Source organism: Notechis scutatus, chromosome Z (assembly GCF_049901735.1).
Source record: "Notechis scutatus isolate UNSWTSFEM ecotype Mainland chromosome Z, rNotScu1.2, whole genome shotgun sequence".
Taxonomy (NCBI): Eukaryota; Metazoa; Chordata; class Lepidosauria; order Squamata; family Elapidae; genus Notechis; species Notechis scutatus.
In genome coordinates, this window is record NC_142025.1 from 126,233,237 (window position 1) to 126,253,338 (window position 20,102).

The 20,102-nt window shown below is 40.8% G+C and overlaps 1 protein-coding gene across 2 annotated transcripts; it reads right to left on the minus strand.

Moving 5' to 3' along the window:
* Positions 1 to 3,915: 3,915 nt before the first annotated feature.
* LOC148129242 (cyclin-dependent kinase 12-like) lies at positions 3,916 to 8,928 on the minus strand. Of its 2 annotated transcripts, none has more exons than XM_087947462.1 (2): positions 8,220 to 8,928; positions 3,916 to 6,782 (listed from the first exon to the last, which is right to left on the minus strand). In XM_087947462.1, exons 1-2 carry the CDS (start codon positions 8,557 to 8,559, stop codon positions 6,082 to 6,084), a joined length of 1,041 nt encoding a protein of 346 aa, XP_087803588.1. In that variant the 5' UTR covers positions 8,560 to 8,928; the 3' UTR covers positions 3,916 to 6,081. The 2 variants fall into 2 exon arrangements, with proteins under 2 accessions (XP_087803588.1, XP_087803589.1); XM_087947463.1 differs by having other exon boundaries at positions 3,916 to 6,758; positions 8,220 to 8,927.
* Positions 8,929 to 20,102: the final 11,174 nt, after the last annotated feature.

A 20,102-nucleotide genomic window follows, 5' to 3' on the forward strand; every position in this document is an offset into this window, starting at 1 on the left:
GAGCACTGTAGTTCTGAAGCTGTAACAGACTCCAGCTCTGATACACAAAATCTACTTTACTAGAGGCATTCTGCCATATTATTTTGTTAAAAGGTATGTATGGTGTCAACTTCCCAACTATTTTGAAAAGAACTAAGCTACTTGTATGTAATGGCTCTTTCAGATATGCAAGTAATTACTTGCAAGCAAGTAAGATGAGGCATCTTAAATTCCAAATTAGGGATTTATGCTAATCAAAGTATTTAACATTTGCCCCCTTTCCAAAGGTTGGCCTAAATGATATTTATATTTTCTTCTAACTCTTAAGGGCTTAGCCTTTTCAAAAGAAGTCCCCTCTGATTCACCCAAGTTACTTAGATATTACAATTCCTTAAGAATACAAAGAGCACCCTTAAAAGAAACCATGGCAATCAAGATCAGGATGCCATCCTATAGAAAGAAGAAACTGGGGTGTGGAATAAAGTAGTGGTCCTAGGTGAACTCAATTTATATCTCAATTGAATAGCACTAATTCAGAAAATTTAATTTGGTTCCATGATTATTTTAAAAAGAACAAGGCAACCATGTATAAACTGGTAAGATACTTGTTGAGAATTCCAGGACTAAGATCAGAGAAAGGTTTCTCAACTCCTTCCCAATGTATCCTTAATTGTACTAAAATTCAAAGCAATACCTTATTTCATTCAGTGTACCCAACTACGTACTGGTATTCTGTAAAGTCTATAATCCTTGTCTGCAAAGGACAAAGCTTAAAAAAGAGAGGGAGTTGAAGAGACTCCCTACCAGAAAAGAAGAAAAAAATATCATCTGAATCAATTTGCAATGGCAAATTCTTCATCTGAAGTTATCTATGGTAGTTGTGCAATGCTTGTGGTTCAAAGGCAAAAAAGTGCTTTGGGATGCATAAGTGTGCATACATGGCAGCAAACCTTAAATCAAACATTTATTTTTCCCAGAATCACACAGTAGTTCTAGAGGGAAGCTGCAAGATCTCAGGAAAAAAGTTATTTTCAGAAGCACCTATTTCCATTGGGATTCAAAATGCTGCATAATGCTGGTTTGTAGAGTTTGATTACTTGCCTTCAAGTCGGTGTCGACTCTTAGCCACTACATAGATTTTCTCCATGACAATCTGTCCCTAACTTGGTCTTTCATGTCTTCCAATGGTAGGGGGAAAAAAATATGTAAAGCAGGTGGCTGAATCTGCGATGGTCAAATTCTTCAGGTGAATACAAGAGAAAATGAATAGCCATATGGCTGAATGTTAATTTTGTCTTTAGCCAAAAAGAAGGATGGAAAGAACATGGAAGGATGGAAAACAGAAAAGACATAGCTGGGACACCAGGACAGTTTTAGCTTACTAAAATGAAAAGAAAATCTGGAAAACTGCATAATAAAGGAGGATCAGAGAGAGAAAACCCTCCCTTTTATTTACCATACTCTACACATATAATACTTTTTTTGCACATTAAGTATGAACTGAAGATTCAGTTTAAAAGTACACACAACATTTACACTTTGAATTTTGCAAACTTTCTACACTTTGCAGAATGGAGAAAAACAGTAGTTTTTAATGTAATGTGGCATATTATAGGTAGTCCTCAACTTATGACCACAATTGGGACTAGAATTTCCAGTGCTAAGCAAGGTTGTGGTTAGGTGAGTTACACCCAATTTTACAAGCGTTTTGTCACGGTTAAGCCAATCACTGCAGTTGCTAAGTGAATCATGGAGTTATTAAGTGAATCTGGCTTCCCCTGCTGACTTGTCAGAAGCCAACTGGCAAGGTTACAAATGGTGATCAGATGACCCTGGAATGCTGCACCTGTTACATGCCACTTGCCAAGCACCCAAATTTTGATCACATGACTGTGGGGATGCTGCAAGTAGTTAGTGTGAGGATTGGTCATAAGTCACTTTTTCCAGTGCTGTTGTAACTTTGGCTGTAACAAATGGTTGTAAACTGAGGACTACCTGTATTAAACTTAATGATTCCCCCCACTTTCAGCTTCCAATTATGTCATCACTCCCTCATCAAGTTTAAGGCATATTCAGCAGCAGTGTGTTTCCCAAAATATTGCAGCTTTTCTTCTCTATAATATGAAAGCAGTTAAAAGTCCAAGTTTTATTTATGAATGATCTATAGCAGAGATCTCCAAACTTGGCAACTTTAAGACTTGTGGACTTCAACTCCCAGAATTCTCCAGCCAGCTAAGGAATTCTGGGAGTTGAATCCACAAGTCTTAAAGTTGCCAAGTTTGGGGACCCCTGATCTATAGCAACTGTCACAATTCCCTGTACTTCTCAATTTCTGGCATGCCTCTCCCTTTGAAAACTGTTAATTTAAAATAACTGGGATTGGGCCAAGATGGAGATATGTTACTAAGAAATTATTTATCTCCATAATTCTAAATTATGAAATCTTGGAGCATAATACAGTCTCCAGTGAAACTTTTCACAAAGATCTGCATGTGGGAGAGGGAGCAAAAAAAAAATTGAAATAGAAAATGAATTAGTATGAAACTACTAAAGCAAAAAATGAAAACAGAAGAATTAAAAATAAGTATTGAGGAATGCTGCAAGAAGTCTTTTCAAACACTGAAAACAGTGTTTTATCATGTAAGACAGGGCTATCAAACTCGCGGCCTGTAGGCCGGATACATCACACGCTGGCCACACCCACACCCGGTTTACCCAAGGGGAAAAAAAGTCACAATACATCATGTGATGCTGCTGTGACACCGCGAGTTTGACACCCCTGATATAAGAGGTAACAGCATTTACAGTCATGTGAAAAAGAAACTACTCCCTCTGAGTTCTATGGTTTTATGTATCAGGATGTTGTAAAAATCATCTGGTCCTTAGCAGTTCCTAAAAATAGGTAAATTCAACCTCAGATGAACAACAACATGTGACATATTATACCATGTCATCATTTATTTTACAAAAAGAAAGCCAAAATGGAGAAGCCAAGTGTGAAAAACTAAGTATACTCTTACTGCTTCCATAGGTATGAAGAGGCTAAGTAGCAGCCAAATGCTGCTAATCAAGTGTCCTTGATCAATTGATCATCAAGTGTGACTACCTCTATTAAAGCCAAAGTTTTAGGAGTTTGCTGATGTCTAGCATTGAGGTGTGTGTTAACACAATGCCAAAGAGTATGGACATCAACAATGATCTTAGAGGAGCAATTGTTGCTGCCCATTAATCTGGGAAGGGTTATAAGGCCATTTCCAAACAATTTAAAGTCTATCATTCTACAGTGAGGAAGATTATTCACAAGTGGAAAACACTGAAGACAGTTGCCAATCTTCCCAGGAGTGGACATACCAGCAAATTCACCCTACGGTCAGACCGTGCAATGCTCAGATAAATTATTAAAAATCCGAGTTACATCTTGGACTCTACAGACCTCAGCATGTTAAAGTTCACAACAGTACAATTAGAAAAAGACTGAACAAGTATGGTTTGTTTGGAAGGGTTGCTAGGAGAAAGCCTTTTCTCTCTAAAAAGAACATGGAAACACAACTTAGGTTTGCAAAGTTGCATCTGAACAAAACAAAAGACTTCTGGAACACTGTCCTTTGGACAGTTGAGACCAAAGTGGAGATGTTTGGCCATAATGCACAGTGCCATGTTTGGCAAAAACTAAACACAGCATATCAGCACAAACACCTCATACCAACTGTTAAGCAGGGTGGTGGAGGGGTGATGATTTGGCCTTGTTTTGCAAGCCACAGGAACTGGGCACCTTGCAGTCATTGAGTCAACCATGAACGCCTCTGTATACCAAAGTATTCTAGAGTCAAAAGTGAGGCCATCTGTCCAACAGCTAAAGCTTGGCTGACATCGGGTCATGCAACAGGACATTGATCCCAAGCACACCAGAAAATCTACAACAGAATGGCTGAAAAAGAATAGAATCAAGGTGTTGCAATGGCCCAGTCAAAGTTCAGACCACAACCCAATTGAAATGTTGTGGTGGGAACTCAAGAGAGCTGTGCATAAATAAATCTCCACAAACCTCAATGAACTGAAGCAATTGTTCTGACCCAAGCCTTGTTCAAATTAAACACAAACTGTATAAAAGCAAACCTTTTTTAATGCGGTGCTGGGAATTCTTTGCATTCCCCAGCCAAGAGTCATTTAAACCTAATTGTCCGAGATAAAAGCAAGCCCTTTCAAGGTTGTAAAAGGCTGCCAAGAACAGAAGTCTAAATACTGATAAATATTGATAGAAGTTTCAAAAACAAACCGGAGTTTGCAGGGCTTCAACGAGGACTCAGAGTCTAAAGAACTTCTTTGCTTCCTGCAAAGAGCACATTGCCGAGGGCTGGTTTTTATCCCTTATGGGAGGGGCCATCACCTTCCAGCCTTACTCCCGAGTCGCCCTTGCTGCTTCAGCTGGTCTTTCCTTCGAGCAGCCCTGTGCGCACGCGCACTGGGCACAGGCTCCCTGGGGTCCTCTGCTTCACTGCTGCCAGACTCCAAAAGCTCCGAAGGCAGCACCCCACTCTCCGATAGTCCTGGCCCCATGCCTGCATCAGACACAGGACCCTTGTCCAAGTCCTCACCAGACTCCCTGACTGGTTCCCTTTCATCCTCGCTGTCAGAGACCTCTGCCGTCCGCACCTGCTGCTGGTGAACCACAACAGCAATGTTGTAAAGAAGAGTGGGCCAAAATTCCTTCACATAGATGTGAGATTGATGAAGTCATACAGAAAATGATTACTTCAAGTTCTTGCTGCTAAATGTGGTTCTACAAACTATTGAATCATAAGGTGTACTTAGTTTTTCACACCTTGGCTTTCTTTTCGTAAAATAAATGACATGGTATAATATGTCATGTGTTGTTCTGCATCTGAGGTTGTATTTACCTACTTTTAAGAACTGCTAAGAACCAGATGGTTTTTACTTTGTAAAAGTAAAAATGTAAACTTACTTTTTACTGATATGTAAAACCATAGAACTCAGAGGGTGTACTTGCTTTTTCACATGCCTCTACCTTTTAAAGATTGAGAAAAATAAACCTATTCAAATTTCCTTCACTTTAGTATTAAATACCTTCTACCCCAAGAATTTAAGAATTACCAAGTGTATGGTTTTTATTTCATTTTAGCAATTCACTCAGGCTGTATGAACTTTAACAAAAAAGACACTTTCCATTCTTGAGAGAAAATTAAAAAGAAATTCATTCCATCCACAAGTCAGTGGACTCATGGACACTACAGCAACTTAGTTCAGCTAAGGTTTGAAAGGTGAACATAAACAGCAAGGGGCTTTTCACAGTAAACCAGGAAACAGCTTACCCCTGGAAGAATGTAGCATCCTGCCTTTTCACATAAAGGAACTATAAATAAAGGTGAAAATATCCCAAGACTTATATAACAAAGTTCTCCTAATTATGTATAAAAGGCATGTAGACATTATCTCTCAATTATTGAAATTTGGAAGGCAAGGGAAAAACAAAACATGCATGGACTTTGCAATACTGAGATTAGATCTACATAAGCTGTACAATGAGCTGGCTAAGTGACTGAAGGTGTCGACCTGCACTTTTCAAATCTTCTTTCCATAAAGGCAGTCTTGGCTTTAGAAAGAAAATGAATACAGTGGGCTGGACTAGTATGTCTTTCCACAATATTAATTTTATACCTGCAAGTGGGCAAATTTCTGTCTCTTGGTCCACATGTGGATTTCCCCACCTGCTATCTGAAACAGTACAGCTCATTCTAAGACCTCATTCTGCAACATGGATAGACCAGAACACCAATTCACCGGATTCAGATCTGTAGTGGGCTGTCAGAAATAATGGCTCAAGTCTTGCAAGCACATTAATGTTTTCAATTTGTTTCAAGGAATCTTTCCTTTTCCCCCCCATCTCAATGTAGCAAAACTCACCATATCAAATGGAATGATGTCATAAAAGAAAGAAAGCAGCAGCAGCCTGGTGAGCAAAAGGGGGAAAGTTATCAACAATAAACCATTTCTATGGTAAATAGTCAATGGTCTGCCCATCAAACTAGTTGCTCTAAGGTCAAGAGAATAAGATGGTAACCCCTCCCCATGCCACCTCTTCAGTCATTTTAAGCAAGGTACCCCTCTTCCTCCTCTGGGAGGTACTCTATTCTGCCCACAAAAAGCTTTCCCATAAGCAGTGGACTGGATTGGGTTTCCCCACATGTGACTTGTACCTGTATTGCTCAAATGAGCCTTTGTTACTCCCACCTCATTGTTGATATGAATTTTGGCCTCTGAGTGTACCAGTGTATTATTACTCCCTTCAGTTTTGATGAAAGACTGCCCAACAGCAGAATGTACCCCTAAGGGGACTTGGGTGAAACGTAGGTCCTGGTCACCAGGGAATTGAATTGATCCTGCGCTCTGGTAACTGCTTGACTCTCTGATGTGACTTGTGAAACTCAGGAAGGTCCTACTTTTCCCCATGGGTGATGATGATGTCTCTGTTACAGTCTGGTTGAAATTTCCTTCATCAACATCCAAGTTGCAGCTCTCAGGCCCGACAGTGGTATAAGTCCTGGATGAAGTTTGTGACCTGGTGTATTCCAAGGAGGGCCTTGCAACTTGGGGTTCCTGTTTTGGGTGGCTCAGCAGCCCTGCCTCTTGCTGGGATAAAAGTTGGAGGAGAGCGGCTGTCACAGCCGGGTTAAACTCCTGAGCTGCACTAGAGTTGTTTTCCTCAGTCAGATTGGGTGGTGGCAGCAGTAGTGGTCCAGGAGGCTCAGGGGGTCTCTTCTCTGGTGGGAGAATGTGAGGACAGGCTGTGGAATGGTTACTTTTTTTAAACACCATCTCATAAGTACATGTGAACAAACATCAAACATTTCAGACACATATATATAGGAAGTAGCCAAACTTAGGGAAGAGCACATTCTTTGAATAACTTCCAGATTATCAGACATAAAAAGGACTTCATATTACAAGACTCAAAAATTCTCCGAGATCTTTGAGAGCCACTGCCAATCAGGGTAACAGTACTAAGTATGACACTGCTGTGCATACTTTAAAGCTTTTTTTAAAGCTTTAAAAGAGGTAAACAAAAGCAAAACAAATTTCTGCATCAAAGTAATCCAAATTCTGGGACCCATGTACAAGATAAGCATTTCGCTGTTTTTTTACTGCTTATTATACATCTGATAAGTCAGTTGCAAAAATCTAGGCAGGGGTATCCCCTCCACCCCGAAAAAATGGTGCCAAGTCCCTCCATCTTCTAATTAGCAGTCATTGCCCATAGTATTTTCAAATACTATCTCTGAAAATAAAATGACTAAATATACTCCTTTAATCAAATAAACATATTTTCACTATGAAGAATATCATAGACAGAAAATTCCATGTAGAACATAAAATAGCCCTTCCCGTGATCAAAGCTCATATGGAATACCCCAAAGAAAGAAATGTACAGTGATCAAGAAATATGATGCTCATTTCCATTCGGGTAAAATGTAGGGATTCTCCCCATAGTTACCTTGGAGTACTGCTGATATTCCAAACCAGTATAGCTGAATAAGAATGGACCCTCTCTACCAAATGTATCCTCTTCCAGACTAAGCATCTAGCATTTCTACTTCCGTTTAGACCACAGTAGTTTCATCCATAAGAAGGGTAAGATGATGGGGCAAGCCTCAGTCTCAGTGGGAGAATCTGTCCTCTCATAAATAGAGAAGGCTTCTTTTGAAATCCTTTCCTCAGCACAGATCAGCACCAATTTTAAGTTCACCATCATAAAGGGCTTAAAGATTTAATTTGAATAACATTAACTACAGGTTTCAGCCATAGCCTTCTAACATTGAAAGACTAAACGTAAGGTTTCTAAGCACAAAGCTAGGGCAGTAATGAGTAAGACCATGACCTAGCCTTTTCAGCACGACACTAGCTTCCACGTGCATGAAAATTGACATAAGAGTATCTGAGCAATCACTTTTCAAGTTAATGTGGTACAAGCCAAGACTTCCCAAACTTACACCCTGAAAATTCTTTCACATGAGGGGAGCTGGGGACAAGAGTACATAACCTGCTCAAGGTCTTACAAGTATTTTCAGGAACCCAAAGATGTCGCCAGATTCCACACAAACTCAGAGATGACTACCAGGCATGGTTAAATAATATTCAAAGTGTTTTTTATTTACCACATGGAAAGACTCACATAATTTCCCCCTCTTAAGTCCTGGGAGCAAGAGGGTGTCACAATTATTTACCTGCAGTTTCCTCCTGAGGCAAAGTGGGGGTTTTCTGTGGCCCCCACAGATCGCTGTTTTTCTCACTGCTATTCTCTGTGTTTGTTGCAGACTCTTGGCTCAGCAAAACTGCCAGGAAGCTTTGCATGTCTCCCTGAGTACTTGCTGCTTCTGGAGTGGTGTGCTCCTCAGAGGGACCGGCTAGTGGGGGTGGTTCCTCAGCACCTGTTTCCTCTTCAAGCACTTTCTGAGAATCCTGCAGTTGCTGAGTGCATTGATTGAGTGCATTGATTGATTGGTTAAGGGCCTCTAGATGTTGCTGCATCTCAAGGTTTGAATGGATGTTCAGTAGCTGGGCCATCTGTGGAACACTTAGGTCTGTCTGGCTCTGCAACAAGTTCAATAAGACAGCAAGCTCACTCTGATTCAACTGCTGTGTGATGTCACCAAGACCTGCTACAAACAAGGCAAGGCACCAGGGAATAGAAAAACAAGAAAAAAAGGCCTTAGAAAAGGTAGAACAGAAAATGTCTACATGTAACTCTATCCCCTGCTTACAGACACATTTGGAGAACTATTTCTCTCCTCCTCTCTTTCAAGAAATAATTTTAAAAATTATTCAATGTAAGACCAATAATCTGGAAGTGGAGTCATGGCAACTGGACTTCTTGTTTTTTTTTATTTGAAACGTCTCACTGCTTATCTTTCAAAGCTACTTGGATAAGCAGCAAAATGTTTCAAATAAAAACGAAAAAACCAGTTGCCATGACTCAACTTCCAGATTTTACCTGGATGATTGAGAATCTTCATCATAAGACCAGTAAATGAATTAACAATCTAAGAACATAGGGTGCATACACAGGGTCACAGCAAAAATGTCAACCAGAATATTCATTCAAAATACTGGAGGGTGTTGTGGTTAGCCGGCAGCAGGTGCGGACGGCTGAGGAGAGCGAGGACTCAGATGAGGGGCCAGGACCATTAGGGAGTGGACTGCTACCTTCAGAGATTGTGGGGGCTGGCAGCAGCAATGAGGAGGTTCCCGAGGAGCCTGTGCCAAGTGCGCATGCGCTCAGGGCTGTTCCCAGGAAAGAGCAGCTGCAGTAGCACGGGTGACTCGGGAGTAAGGCTGCAAGGTAATGGCCCCTCCTTCAAGAAGATAAAAGCCAGCTTTGACTCGGGCGTTCTTTGCAGGAAGCAAAGACATTTTGAAACTCGAGCCTCGTGGACATTGCAGTATCTTAGTTGGTATTTGAAGACTCTTGTGTTGTAAAATATTTCTAGGTAACCTTATCTGTTATTCTTGGCAGCCTTGCACAGTTTTGGCGAGGCTTGTGCTTATCAAAGTTAATTAGTTTGCAGCAGCCTTTTAACCGGGGATTCGTAAGAATCATTAAAAGGTTTCTGTTCCCTTTGGTTTGTGTTTGTTTTATTGGAAAAGGGTTTGGGTCAGAACCGAGGGAGAACTAGCATAGCTGTTTTCATTTGGAAATCAGGCACCCTCTCCTCTGCCTCCAAAAGAACAAAGCCCTCTAACTAAAGAAGTAGAAGAATTGAAACAAAGAATAACTGAGCATCTAGGGCAGCACAAAGACAACAGAATAAGAGTGTCTGTGTTGGCCCTCGCTCCAAAGAAACAGCTAGCGCAAGCATTAAAACATGCCAATGACATAATATCAACTATAAGCACCAGCTCACTGAAAGAAACAAACCAACTAATCTACAGCATGACTGCAGTGTGACTGAGTATCTGGGATGCAAAATCAATAAAGAACAAAACAAGACAAACAATGCACCACCAAAAGGGAAGATCAGGCTGGAAAATAAGATTAGCATACTGAGGTCAGATGAAAGTAAGCTAGAACAGATGAAAGAAAAGAAGCTGAAGAACAAGACTAAAGAATATCTAATCAAGAAATACCACTTAGAAACAACGAAGATCAAGAAATCACTGGAAATAATAAAGCAGCAAATAACAGCTACAGCCACATTCAGCATATATGAAGCTTGAATTGCAAATTATAGGCAGAATCTCCAAGTTCAATCAAATCAGAAACGTTTCTACCAATCCATCAAGGCAGAGACTACAGTGAATCAGTCAGCAACTGACAAGGAAGAAACAGTACAGTTCTGGGCGCAGATATGGGATAACCCAAAGAAATACAAGAACACAGCTTGGTTAAAGGAGGGGGTTAGGAATAAAAAAAATGAAAGTACTTGTCATAATTACAGAAGTGGTGGAGAAAAGGGCAAGGAAGTTCAAGAATTGGTCAGCACCAGGTGAAGATGAATTGCATGGATTTTGGTTGAAACAGCTAACTGACCTATGCCCACTTGTTGCCAAGCACTTTTTACAACATACAGCAAGGAGGTGAAACTGAAGAGTGGCTACCATCTGGCAAAACCTACCTGATGAAAGATCCAGCAAAACGGGCAGCACCAGGCAACTATAGGCCAATTACCTGCTTACCAACAACTTTCAAATTGTTACAACATCAGAAGCTTTGTGCAAAGCACAATGGAAGAGACTGATGAATGGTGATAGACTCAGAGAGGTTAATATCAAAAGAGGAATCTTTCAAGGAGACTCACTTTCACCATGACTGTTTCTCATTGTTTGGCATGGATTCCTCTTGTCAACAATACTGAATAACTCAGGCCATGGCTATCAAACATCAAAAGCACCTGCCAGACTATCCCACCTCCTTTACATGGACGATCTGAAGCTGTGTGGAAAAACACCATCTGAAATAGAATCGCTGCTCAACATTGTCCATATATACAGGCAAGATATTACAATGGAGTTGTGGACTGAAACAAATGTACCATGCTTACTATCAAATGGGGAAAAATAGTGAAAACTGAAGGAATCAAGATGCCCTATGGAAATAACACCAAGAATCTGGATGAACATGATCACTACACATACCTGGGAATTCTTCAAGCTGATAACATCAAGCACACTGAAGAAAAAGGTTAGAAATTGTCATGGCCCAATCGAAGCCTGGTTCGGAAGAGGAGGCCTGGTTCTAACTTTTACCAGTTAGAAGCTCTCTATAGCATGATGAATATTTTGAGACTAGAAAAAGACTCAGACTAAAATTTAAAAAAATGGAAACAGTGCAGACTATAATCTATCTGAGAAAAATGAGGTCACAGCCATAGCAAATCTTGGTCTTGTACAGTTCTCCTATTTATGTCCTCCTCCTCTTTATGCATAAAAGGAGACAAGTGCAAACAGGGTAACATGTCTAATGAGAGGAAAAAATTCAAATTAAGACAGCAACCAAGGTGGCTTAATGAAAAGACCAAATTATACTTTACCACCAACCCCCCCTCCCCTTACACAAAAATATCAATATTCAAGATCATGCCTGGCTCCAAATATAGCAGTCAAATACTGGTAACAAAACAAATTGCTACACACTGACTACTTAGAACAAACATTGACTTGATATACAAACTTGCAGAATAGACAGAAAAAATGAGATTTCTAAGCTTTAAACATAGAAAGCTGAAAATTATATGCGGAGTGCAGGAGAAATAAAATAAAAGAATACAATGTTTTCAGGCTGATAATATGTACAGTCTTTTTGATAAAAGCTCAATGTAATTAAATCTGTAACTCATTTTCTCAGTAGTCTAAGAAAACATGTTGCTGTTTGCCTCTTCCATACAGAATAATTATTTCAACACACTCCTCCAGTGCTATTAAATCAATTAGAGTCCATGAGGAGGGAAAATATCAATATTATTTTCCCTGCTAGCCGCTAAGTTTTGCTTTTGGAACACTCTATCTGACCTTGAAAAGGGAACTGTGTGTTCTTGCCTGCTTTTCTTCTGCCAGCAACTGGTTGTAAGAGAGGCACTGTATATATTTACAAAAATGCCTAAGAAGGAGTTGAAGGAATCAAAACGTGACTTGGAGGAGCCCAGCGCCAAACTCCTTATGGAAGCATTCAAGAAAAAGTTTTCTATGTTACATGACACATTACAAGAGATGAATGAAAAATCTGATAAAAAGTTTGAATTATTAGTCAGAGTTAAAACAAACTAAATAATTTTTTAAAATATACAGATTAGATTGGATAAGACAGACACAAGGTTAGATCTTCTTGACTCAAATTTATTGTTATTGGATTTGAAACAGAAGGAAGATTTTCTGCGACTTAGAAGAATTTCTCAGCAAATTCATAATTTAAGTGATGTAATTGTAACAGAAATGACCAAATGGTTTAATGAGAAAGTAGACTTCTCTAAAGAAATAGACAAAATTTACAGAATAAACTCAGCATATGCAGCCGGAAGAAAATTGCTAAGAGATGTTATGATTCAATTTTTAGAAAATCTATTAACGAACAAGTAATTCAGAAACATTACCATCACAGATTTAACTTTTCTGGAAAGGATGCAAATATTCAGAGAAATTCCAATTACAATATTAAGGAAATGCAAAAAATATTTGCAGGTCTCCTGAAACAAAATAATATTTCCTTTTGCTGGGATAAACTGGAAGGGGTTACCTTTACCTTTCGAAATCAAATGGTATAGACTAAATTCAGTCCTTAAAGAACAAGGTTTTTTTTGGAAAGATACGGATCGGAACTACACGGCTTTTCAAAAGATAAAGATCAATTACCACAAGAATTGGGTCTGAAAGTAAATTATAAAAAGAGGTCTGATGCTGATCAAGGACAGGCTGTGGAGTTGGGAGCCACAGTGGAAATCCCTGGAACTTCCTCTTCATAACAGAAGGATTGCAAGATTCTGACTTGGAATGTCAATGGGGCAAATTCCCCACAAAAGAGAACAATTTATGAAGAAAACTGAATCATGATGAGTTTGCAAGAAACTCATATCAAAGAGACTGACAAAAAGTACTTAATAAATAACACTTTGTGTCTGGAATTTATTTCTGCTAATTCTAAGAAAAAAATTAATGGGGTAGTTCTGTATATAAAACCCCAATTACATCCACACTTATTGTTTGCTGATGATCAAGGCAGGTATGTAATTGTGCAAACTGAATTACAAGGAATAGAATCTATTGTAATGGGATTATACACTCCACACCAAGAAAAGGCCAAGTTTTTTAAAACATTTGTCCGAACACTTACTCTCCGTATTGTTTTCAGTATTGGTGTATAATTTGAGACTACAATGGGGTAGTAACACCACAAATGGACAGATGAGCTGATAAAGGACTTAAAGAAACACAAGGGAAACTGCCCCAAATGTTTTTTGAACTGACTAATACTTTAGGTTTGATTGATGTTTCGAGGTGTAAAAATGGACTAACAAAAGACTTTACCATTTTTTCAGAGAGACACAAATCCTATTGATGAAGGGTTAGGCTTATTCAATGTAAGACCAATAATCTGGAAGTTGAGTCATGGCAACTGGACTTTTCCTTTTTGATTTGAAATGTCTCACTGCTTATCTTTCAAAGTTACTTGGATAAACAGCAAAATGTTTCAAACAAAAACAAAAAATACAGTTGCCATGACTCAATTTCCAGACAACTCTACCTGGATGGTTGAGAATCTTCATCGTAAGACCAGTAAATGAATTAACAATCTAAGGACATAGGGTGCATACACAGGGTCACAGCAAAAAATGTCAACCAGAATATTCATTCAAAATACTGGAGGGAGAACTACTATGTAAGTCCAGCTTCTCACCTGACATACCAGGATGGATTGTATGTCTACTTTCTGAGGTGAACCTATAGAAACGTCTCTCAATCTGGTATCCTCTAGTCATAAGAACTGAAGTTCAGAAAAACTGACATTTACCAATTTGGAGAGATCAGTCTAAATTATAAAACAGGAAGGCACAAGTTTCAGCCTTGCTATGTATGACTACAGCACTATTAAGGAATTTCTTCTGTTTGTTCCAGTTTTATACACCTGCTAGTTCACAGTACTGCCTGTTGGAATTGCAGCCTCAGCTCCCTTGGTGCATTTGCCCCATGTCTTCAGCTTCCAGAATACTCTGCTCTGCTCAGTGTGGTGGATGAGAGATGTCAGGAAAGACAGAAGAATGACCCTGTTAATTTTTCTGGAACTCTTCAGCAACTACTAATGCATCAATCTTCTACAAAGATCTTCTAAACTGAGAGTGAAAAGCAGCATTTTAGGGATCTATACTCTGTTTTTACAAGTACCCAGGACTGTTTTTGGTGTGATTTGTAACCAGGTTCTCAGGTGAGCAAACATGCTAAATAAAACTTTGAAGCCAGTGACACACTAAGTAAGGAACAGAAGGAGACGCTAGGAATAGATGCTTCAACAGTCAGAAAGTTTAATTAATTGTAGGTGTATGCCTCAATGACTAAAATAATTGTCTATCTCAAATCTGACACAGAATTTAATTCAAACTGGAGACCATTCTTCAATTATAAATTAATGCATGGATTTGTACCACAACCAAAATTTGGATTCCTTTCTGCATAATTTGTTTACTAATAAAATACAGTCAATGACCAGCAGGACTGCATAAAGTCTATATTATAGCATTATAGCACTTCTAAAGCAGAATAGACTTTTAGTAGTATGGACTGAGTTTACCATTGTTCACAAATTTCAGTTTATGATTTATACTGTATTAACTATGGTTCTTGATATTTATGCTTTGCTTAGAGCTTGCAAGTGATGTTCAAGCTTTTAAGATGGTATAATGTATTCCATTATTCAGCATCAATTAATTATATTCTGGGTTAGGGTTATCTAAAATGCCTAATAAAAACATATTATAGAAGAGACCCAGCTCCTTAACAGGCACAAATAAACCCTGTCTGAAGAACACATTCTATTTATTGAAATTAGTACATAATGCATTGTATGTATATTTTTAGTATATATAGTTTATGCATGCATAAATATGAATGGGATTGTATGCACATGTAAAATGGCAAAGAGAATTCCATCAAGAGACTGCTAAACTGAAGTCCAGTAAATAAAGGATTTGCTGGTTCTTCACCCAGGCCTTTGGCGAGGGAGAGTAAGACCACTTGCTTCATCATGCTTGCCATCTTTTATCTTTTATTGATTTTACTGTAATGTCTTTGATTGTTGTGAGCTGCCCAGGATCATTGACAATCAGGAGACACACAAGTTTAATAAGTGATGATTCTTACTAGACAAATTTCCAAAAATTGCTCAGAAACTTCAATTGAGATAGAAGACAGCTGTGAAGTGACTAATCAAAATTGGATGTTGTCAATTTGAACTGGGCCTTTATGTTCAAAGCAGTGGAAAAGATGGACTTTGGATTGGGCTTTATACAGGGTCTGAAGTCCATCTACATAATCCAGAAAGCTCGGATCATGGTGAATGGAGATTTTACAAAACCATGTGAAATCAAGGACGGAACAAGACAGGGGTGTCCTTTATCCTCTTTATTATTTCTTCTAGTGTTAGAACTGTTAAACAGAGATATTAGACAAGATAACAGAGCAAAAGGACTACAAATTAAAAGTGCGTAATTACAAATTACGTGCATTTGCCAATGATTTGGTATTGATTGGGCAAGACCCACCAGAGAACACTGAATATATTATAAGGAAGATCAAAATGTTTGGAGAAATGGCGGATTTAAAAATCAATCATTCAATCATACTAAGAACATAAATGTGGAAGAGCAGAAGAAATTGGAATTTAAAACTGGTTTTAAAGTTGTGAAAAAGGTACAGTATTTGGGGGTGGCTCTTACTGAGGAAAATTCTAAGCTTTGCAAAAATAATCACGGTAAAATATGGAAGGAGATAAAAATGGATTTAAATAGATGGCAAAAATTAGATTTGTCATTAATAGGAAGAATTTCAGTAATTAAATGAATGTACTACCTAGAATGTTATTTCTATTTCAGACTATACCAATACTGAATAGAGATTCCACTTTCAAACAGCGGCAGGAAGATATATGTAAATTTATTTGGCGAAATAAAATGGGCGTTGTCTTACCTGAACGCCATTTCTCCTTGTAGGCAAGACAGGTCAGGAGTGGGTTGCTCTTGTCCTAGCTGCTTGGACTGAGTCTGTCTAAAAGGCTGATTAGCCTAGCTCCGCCCACTCTGGGTGGCTCCTCCCAGCTTTCGGCGAAGCCATCATGACAGACAGGACTGCCTCTGAAAAAAACAAAGAGAGACCGTTATCGGTTCCCCCCTTCCATCGGCCCACAGTAAGGACCAGTTCCATTAGGGTGTTAGGGTGGGGCTGACCTGTCTCGCCTACAAGGAGAAATGGCGTTCAGGTAAGACAATGCCCATGCTCCCTTGTAAGGCTGCGACAGGTCAGGAAAAAGCTGGATTGTCCTCATGGGGGTTTAAGACTGGTCCTGGTCCCCATGCTCCGTGACAACTCTCTGCAGCACCCTTCTGCCAAACGCAGCATCCGCTGAAGCAAAGGCGTCCAGACAGTAGTGGCGAATGAAAGGAGATGGGGATGTCCATGTAGCTGCCTTGCAGACCTCTTCAATTGACGCCTGTGTTGCCCAGGCCACAGTTGTCACCACACTGCAAGTGGAATGAGCCGTAATACCTCTGGGTACCGGGAGGGAATGACTCGAGTACGCTCTGGATATACAAGACTTAATCCACCTGCTGACTGTGGACTTTTCCCCCCAGCGTAGCAGGTTGGAAGGAACAAAAAGGGGATTCCGTTCTGTGGAACTCGGATGTTCTTTTGATATAGATTTTCAGTGCCCTACGCACAACTTGGGTGTGCCAAGCCTTTTCCAAGTCATGTACTGGTTTGGGGCAGAAATCTGGAAGAACCAGTTCTTGAGATCTGTGGAACAAGGTGTTGACTTTGGGGATAAAAGCTGGATCCAACCTCAAAACTACCCAGTGAGGGTGAAAAATACAGAGGTCTGGGCAAACTGAGAGCGTGACCAACTCAGATACTCTTCTGGCTGAAGTGATAGCCACCAAGAAGGCTACCTTCAGAGTAAGAAGATGCAGACTAGCCAATCTTAGAGGTTCAAATGGAGCCTTAGTCAGGGACTGCAACACCTTAGACAGATCCCAGGTAGGATACCTGTGTACTACAGGAGGGCGAAGATTGGCCGCCCCTCTGAGGAACCTACAGACTGTATGATGATGTGCTAAGGACTCCAATTTTCCACAAGTCAACACCAAAGAAATAGCCGTCACCTGATGACAAAGGGTGTTCGGAGAAAGGCCCCTATCCAGACCAGCCTGTAAAAACTCCAATATCTTTGTTACAGAGGCCTCTAAAGGCTGGATGTTTGATTTGGAGCACCAATGAGAAAAGGCTTGCCAGGAAGCATCATAGATGTGGACGGTGGAAGGTCTCCTGGAGGCCTGAATGCTTTGGATCACTTCATTAGAGAGATGGGCACGTTTTAACACGCTCCACTCAATCGCCAAACTGTCAGTTGTAGCCACTGGGGCTCTGGATGGATCAAGGACCCCTGGAGGAGAGAGATATCTTTTTTAGGAATCCGCCAAGGATGAACTACTGAGTCTGCAAACTAAGGGCGTTGAGGCCAATAAGGGGCCACTGAAATAATTTCAGCTCTTTCAGCCAAAAATTTTTGTACCACAACCGACAGCAAAGGCAATGGAGGGAAGGCATATAATAAACCTGGAGGCCACCTACTACAGAGTGCATCGGTCCCTTCAGCCCCTGGGGAGGCAAATCTAGAAAAGAATCAAGGTAACTGAATATTGAGAGAGGTGGCAAACAAATCCACCACCGGAAGTCAAAATCATTGAGTCATTTGTAGGAACAGGGAAGGGTGCAGCCTCCATTCCGTGTGGTCAATAGTAGCTCTGCTGAGCCAGTCAGCCTGCACATTATCCGAGCCAGAAATATGCTCCGCCCGAATGGACAGGAGGAACTGCTCTGCCCATCTACCCAAAGCCTCTGCTTCTGACATAAGGGATTTGAACCTGGTGCTCCCCTGTCTGTTAACATGGGATTTGGTGGCTACATTGTCTGTCAAGACGAGGACATGTGAGCCAGAGACGTGGTGACTAAATGTTCTGAGGGCTAATCAGACAGCCCTAAGCTCCAACCAATTGATATTGTGTGGTTGCTCCTCAGTTGACCAGATGCCCTGAGCCATGTGAGAACCCAGATGAGCTCCCCAACCGGATAAGGAGGCATCAGTGGTGTGGATGAGTCTGTCCTCCACCTTGAAGGACTGACCCTTAGAAATGGCTCAGGAGAGCTACCATAGAAAAGAGTGCAACACCTGCTTAGGCACCTTAACCCTCATTAAGGAGTGACTCTTACCGGTCTTCTGATGAGGCAAGAGAAATCACTGGAGGGCCCTGGCATGGAGCCTGGCCCAGGGAACAATACCAATACATGAAATCATCTTACCTAAAAGTTGGGAAAGATGAGCTAAAGGCGTGGAGCTCTCTCTCATTATGCGCATAACAAGCAACTGCAAGCTGTCTTGCCTTTCCTGTGAAAGGAAAACCAGAAAACCCCAGGTGTCAATAGTGACTCCCAAATGAAGCAGACGAGTGGAAGGATTAAACTGGCTCTCTTTAATATTAATAGAAAAACCAAGATCCTGCAATACCGAGATGGTGGTCTGCAGGTCCCTCTGAGCCAGTGGTGGGATTCAATTTTTTTTACTACTGGTTCTGTGGGCGTGGCAGGGGACGGATATTGCAAAATCTCCATTTCCATCCCCACTTTAGGGGAAGGTTACTGCAAAATCCCTATTCCCTCCCCACCCCACCAACCTGCTTTCCAGCTCCGTTCTCCTGTGCAGGGCAACAAAAGAAGACCCAGCCGATCAGCTGGGACTCGGGAGGCAGAGAATAGATGGGGGCATGGCCAGTCAGAGGTGGTATTTGCCGGTTCTTGGAACTACTCAAAATTTCCACTACCGGTTCTCCAGAACTGGTCAGAACCTGCTGAATACCACCTCTGCTCTGAGCCCTTTGAAAAGAAGAATATAGTATCAAATTATTGTCTAAATAAAATTGCAGATGCACCAGGAAGGGACGTAGGTGCGCTGCTAGGGTAGCCAAAACTTTGGTGAACACTCTAGGGGCGGAAGACAACCCAAAGGGAAGGGCCCTGTATTGGAATGCCACCCCTGATAACAAAACCTAAAGAAACTTCTATGTGAATGACAGATTGGAATGTGTAAATAAGCTTCCGTCAGATCTATGGAAGTGAGGAAGTCCCCCTGCCTAATGCTCTCCAGAATAATCTGGAGGGAACACATTTTGAAATGCCTGTAAACTATAAATTTATTGAGCCTTTTCAGGTCAAGAATTGCCCTCCACACACACCCCACACCCCGAGGCCTTGGAGATGACAAAGAGTCTGGAATAAAACTCCCTCCCCTGCTGGTCCTCTGGGACCTTTGGATGGCTCTGAGCTCCAGCAAATGCTGGATAGCCGATTCCATGAGCCCCCTTCTCACCTTATCCCTAGAAATAGGACAGAAGATGAAAAACCTCAGAGGAATGGAGTAGAACCTTAGTGAAAGACCCAATCTTTCTGTATTTAACACCCAGGCGTGTGATGTAATCTCTCCTCATATGTAGGCAAACCTAGGTAACCGTCCCCCAATGGGGAAAATCTGAGAAAATTTAGCATTGGTGACAGAATGGGCGACTTCCTCCTCCTTGAAAGGGCTGCTTGCCCGAAAACTGCTGTCTGCCCTTGCCTGGACGATCTGGAGGAGGCTCAGGACGTTGATAGGGGGCCTTGGCCGAATGATGGAAACTGGATCCAGATTCCGCCCAGAAAGACGGGCGCCTGAAGTAAGGGGCAGGACGATTCTCTGCCCTCTTGCAAAGCGATGGAAGCACCTTCCTCTTATCCTTGGTTTTGACCAGGAACGGTTCTAAGTCTTCCCCAAAAAGCTTGTCCCCTCGAACAGGGGTAGATGCTAGCTTCCACTTCCTCCT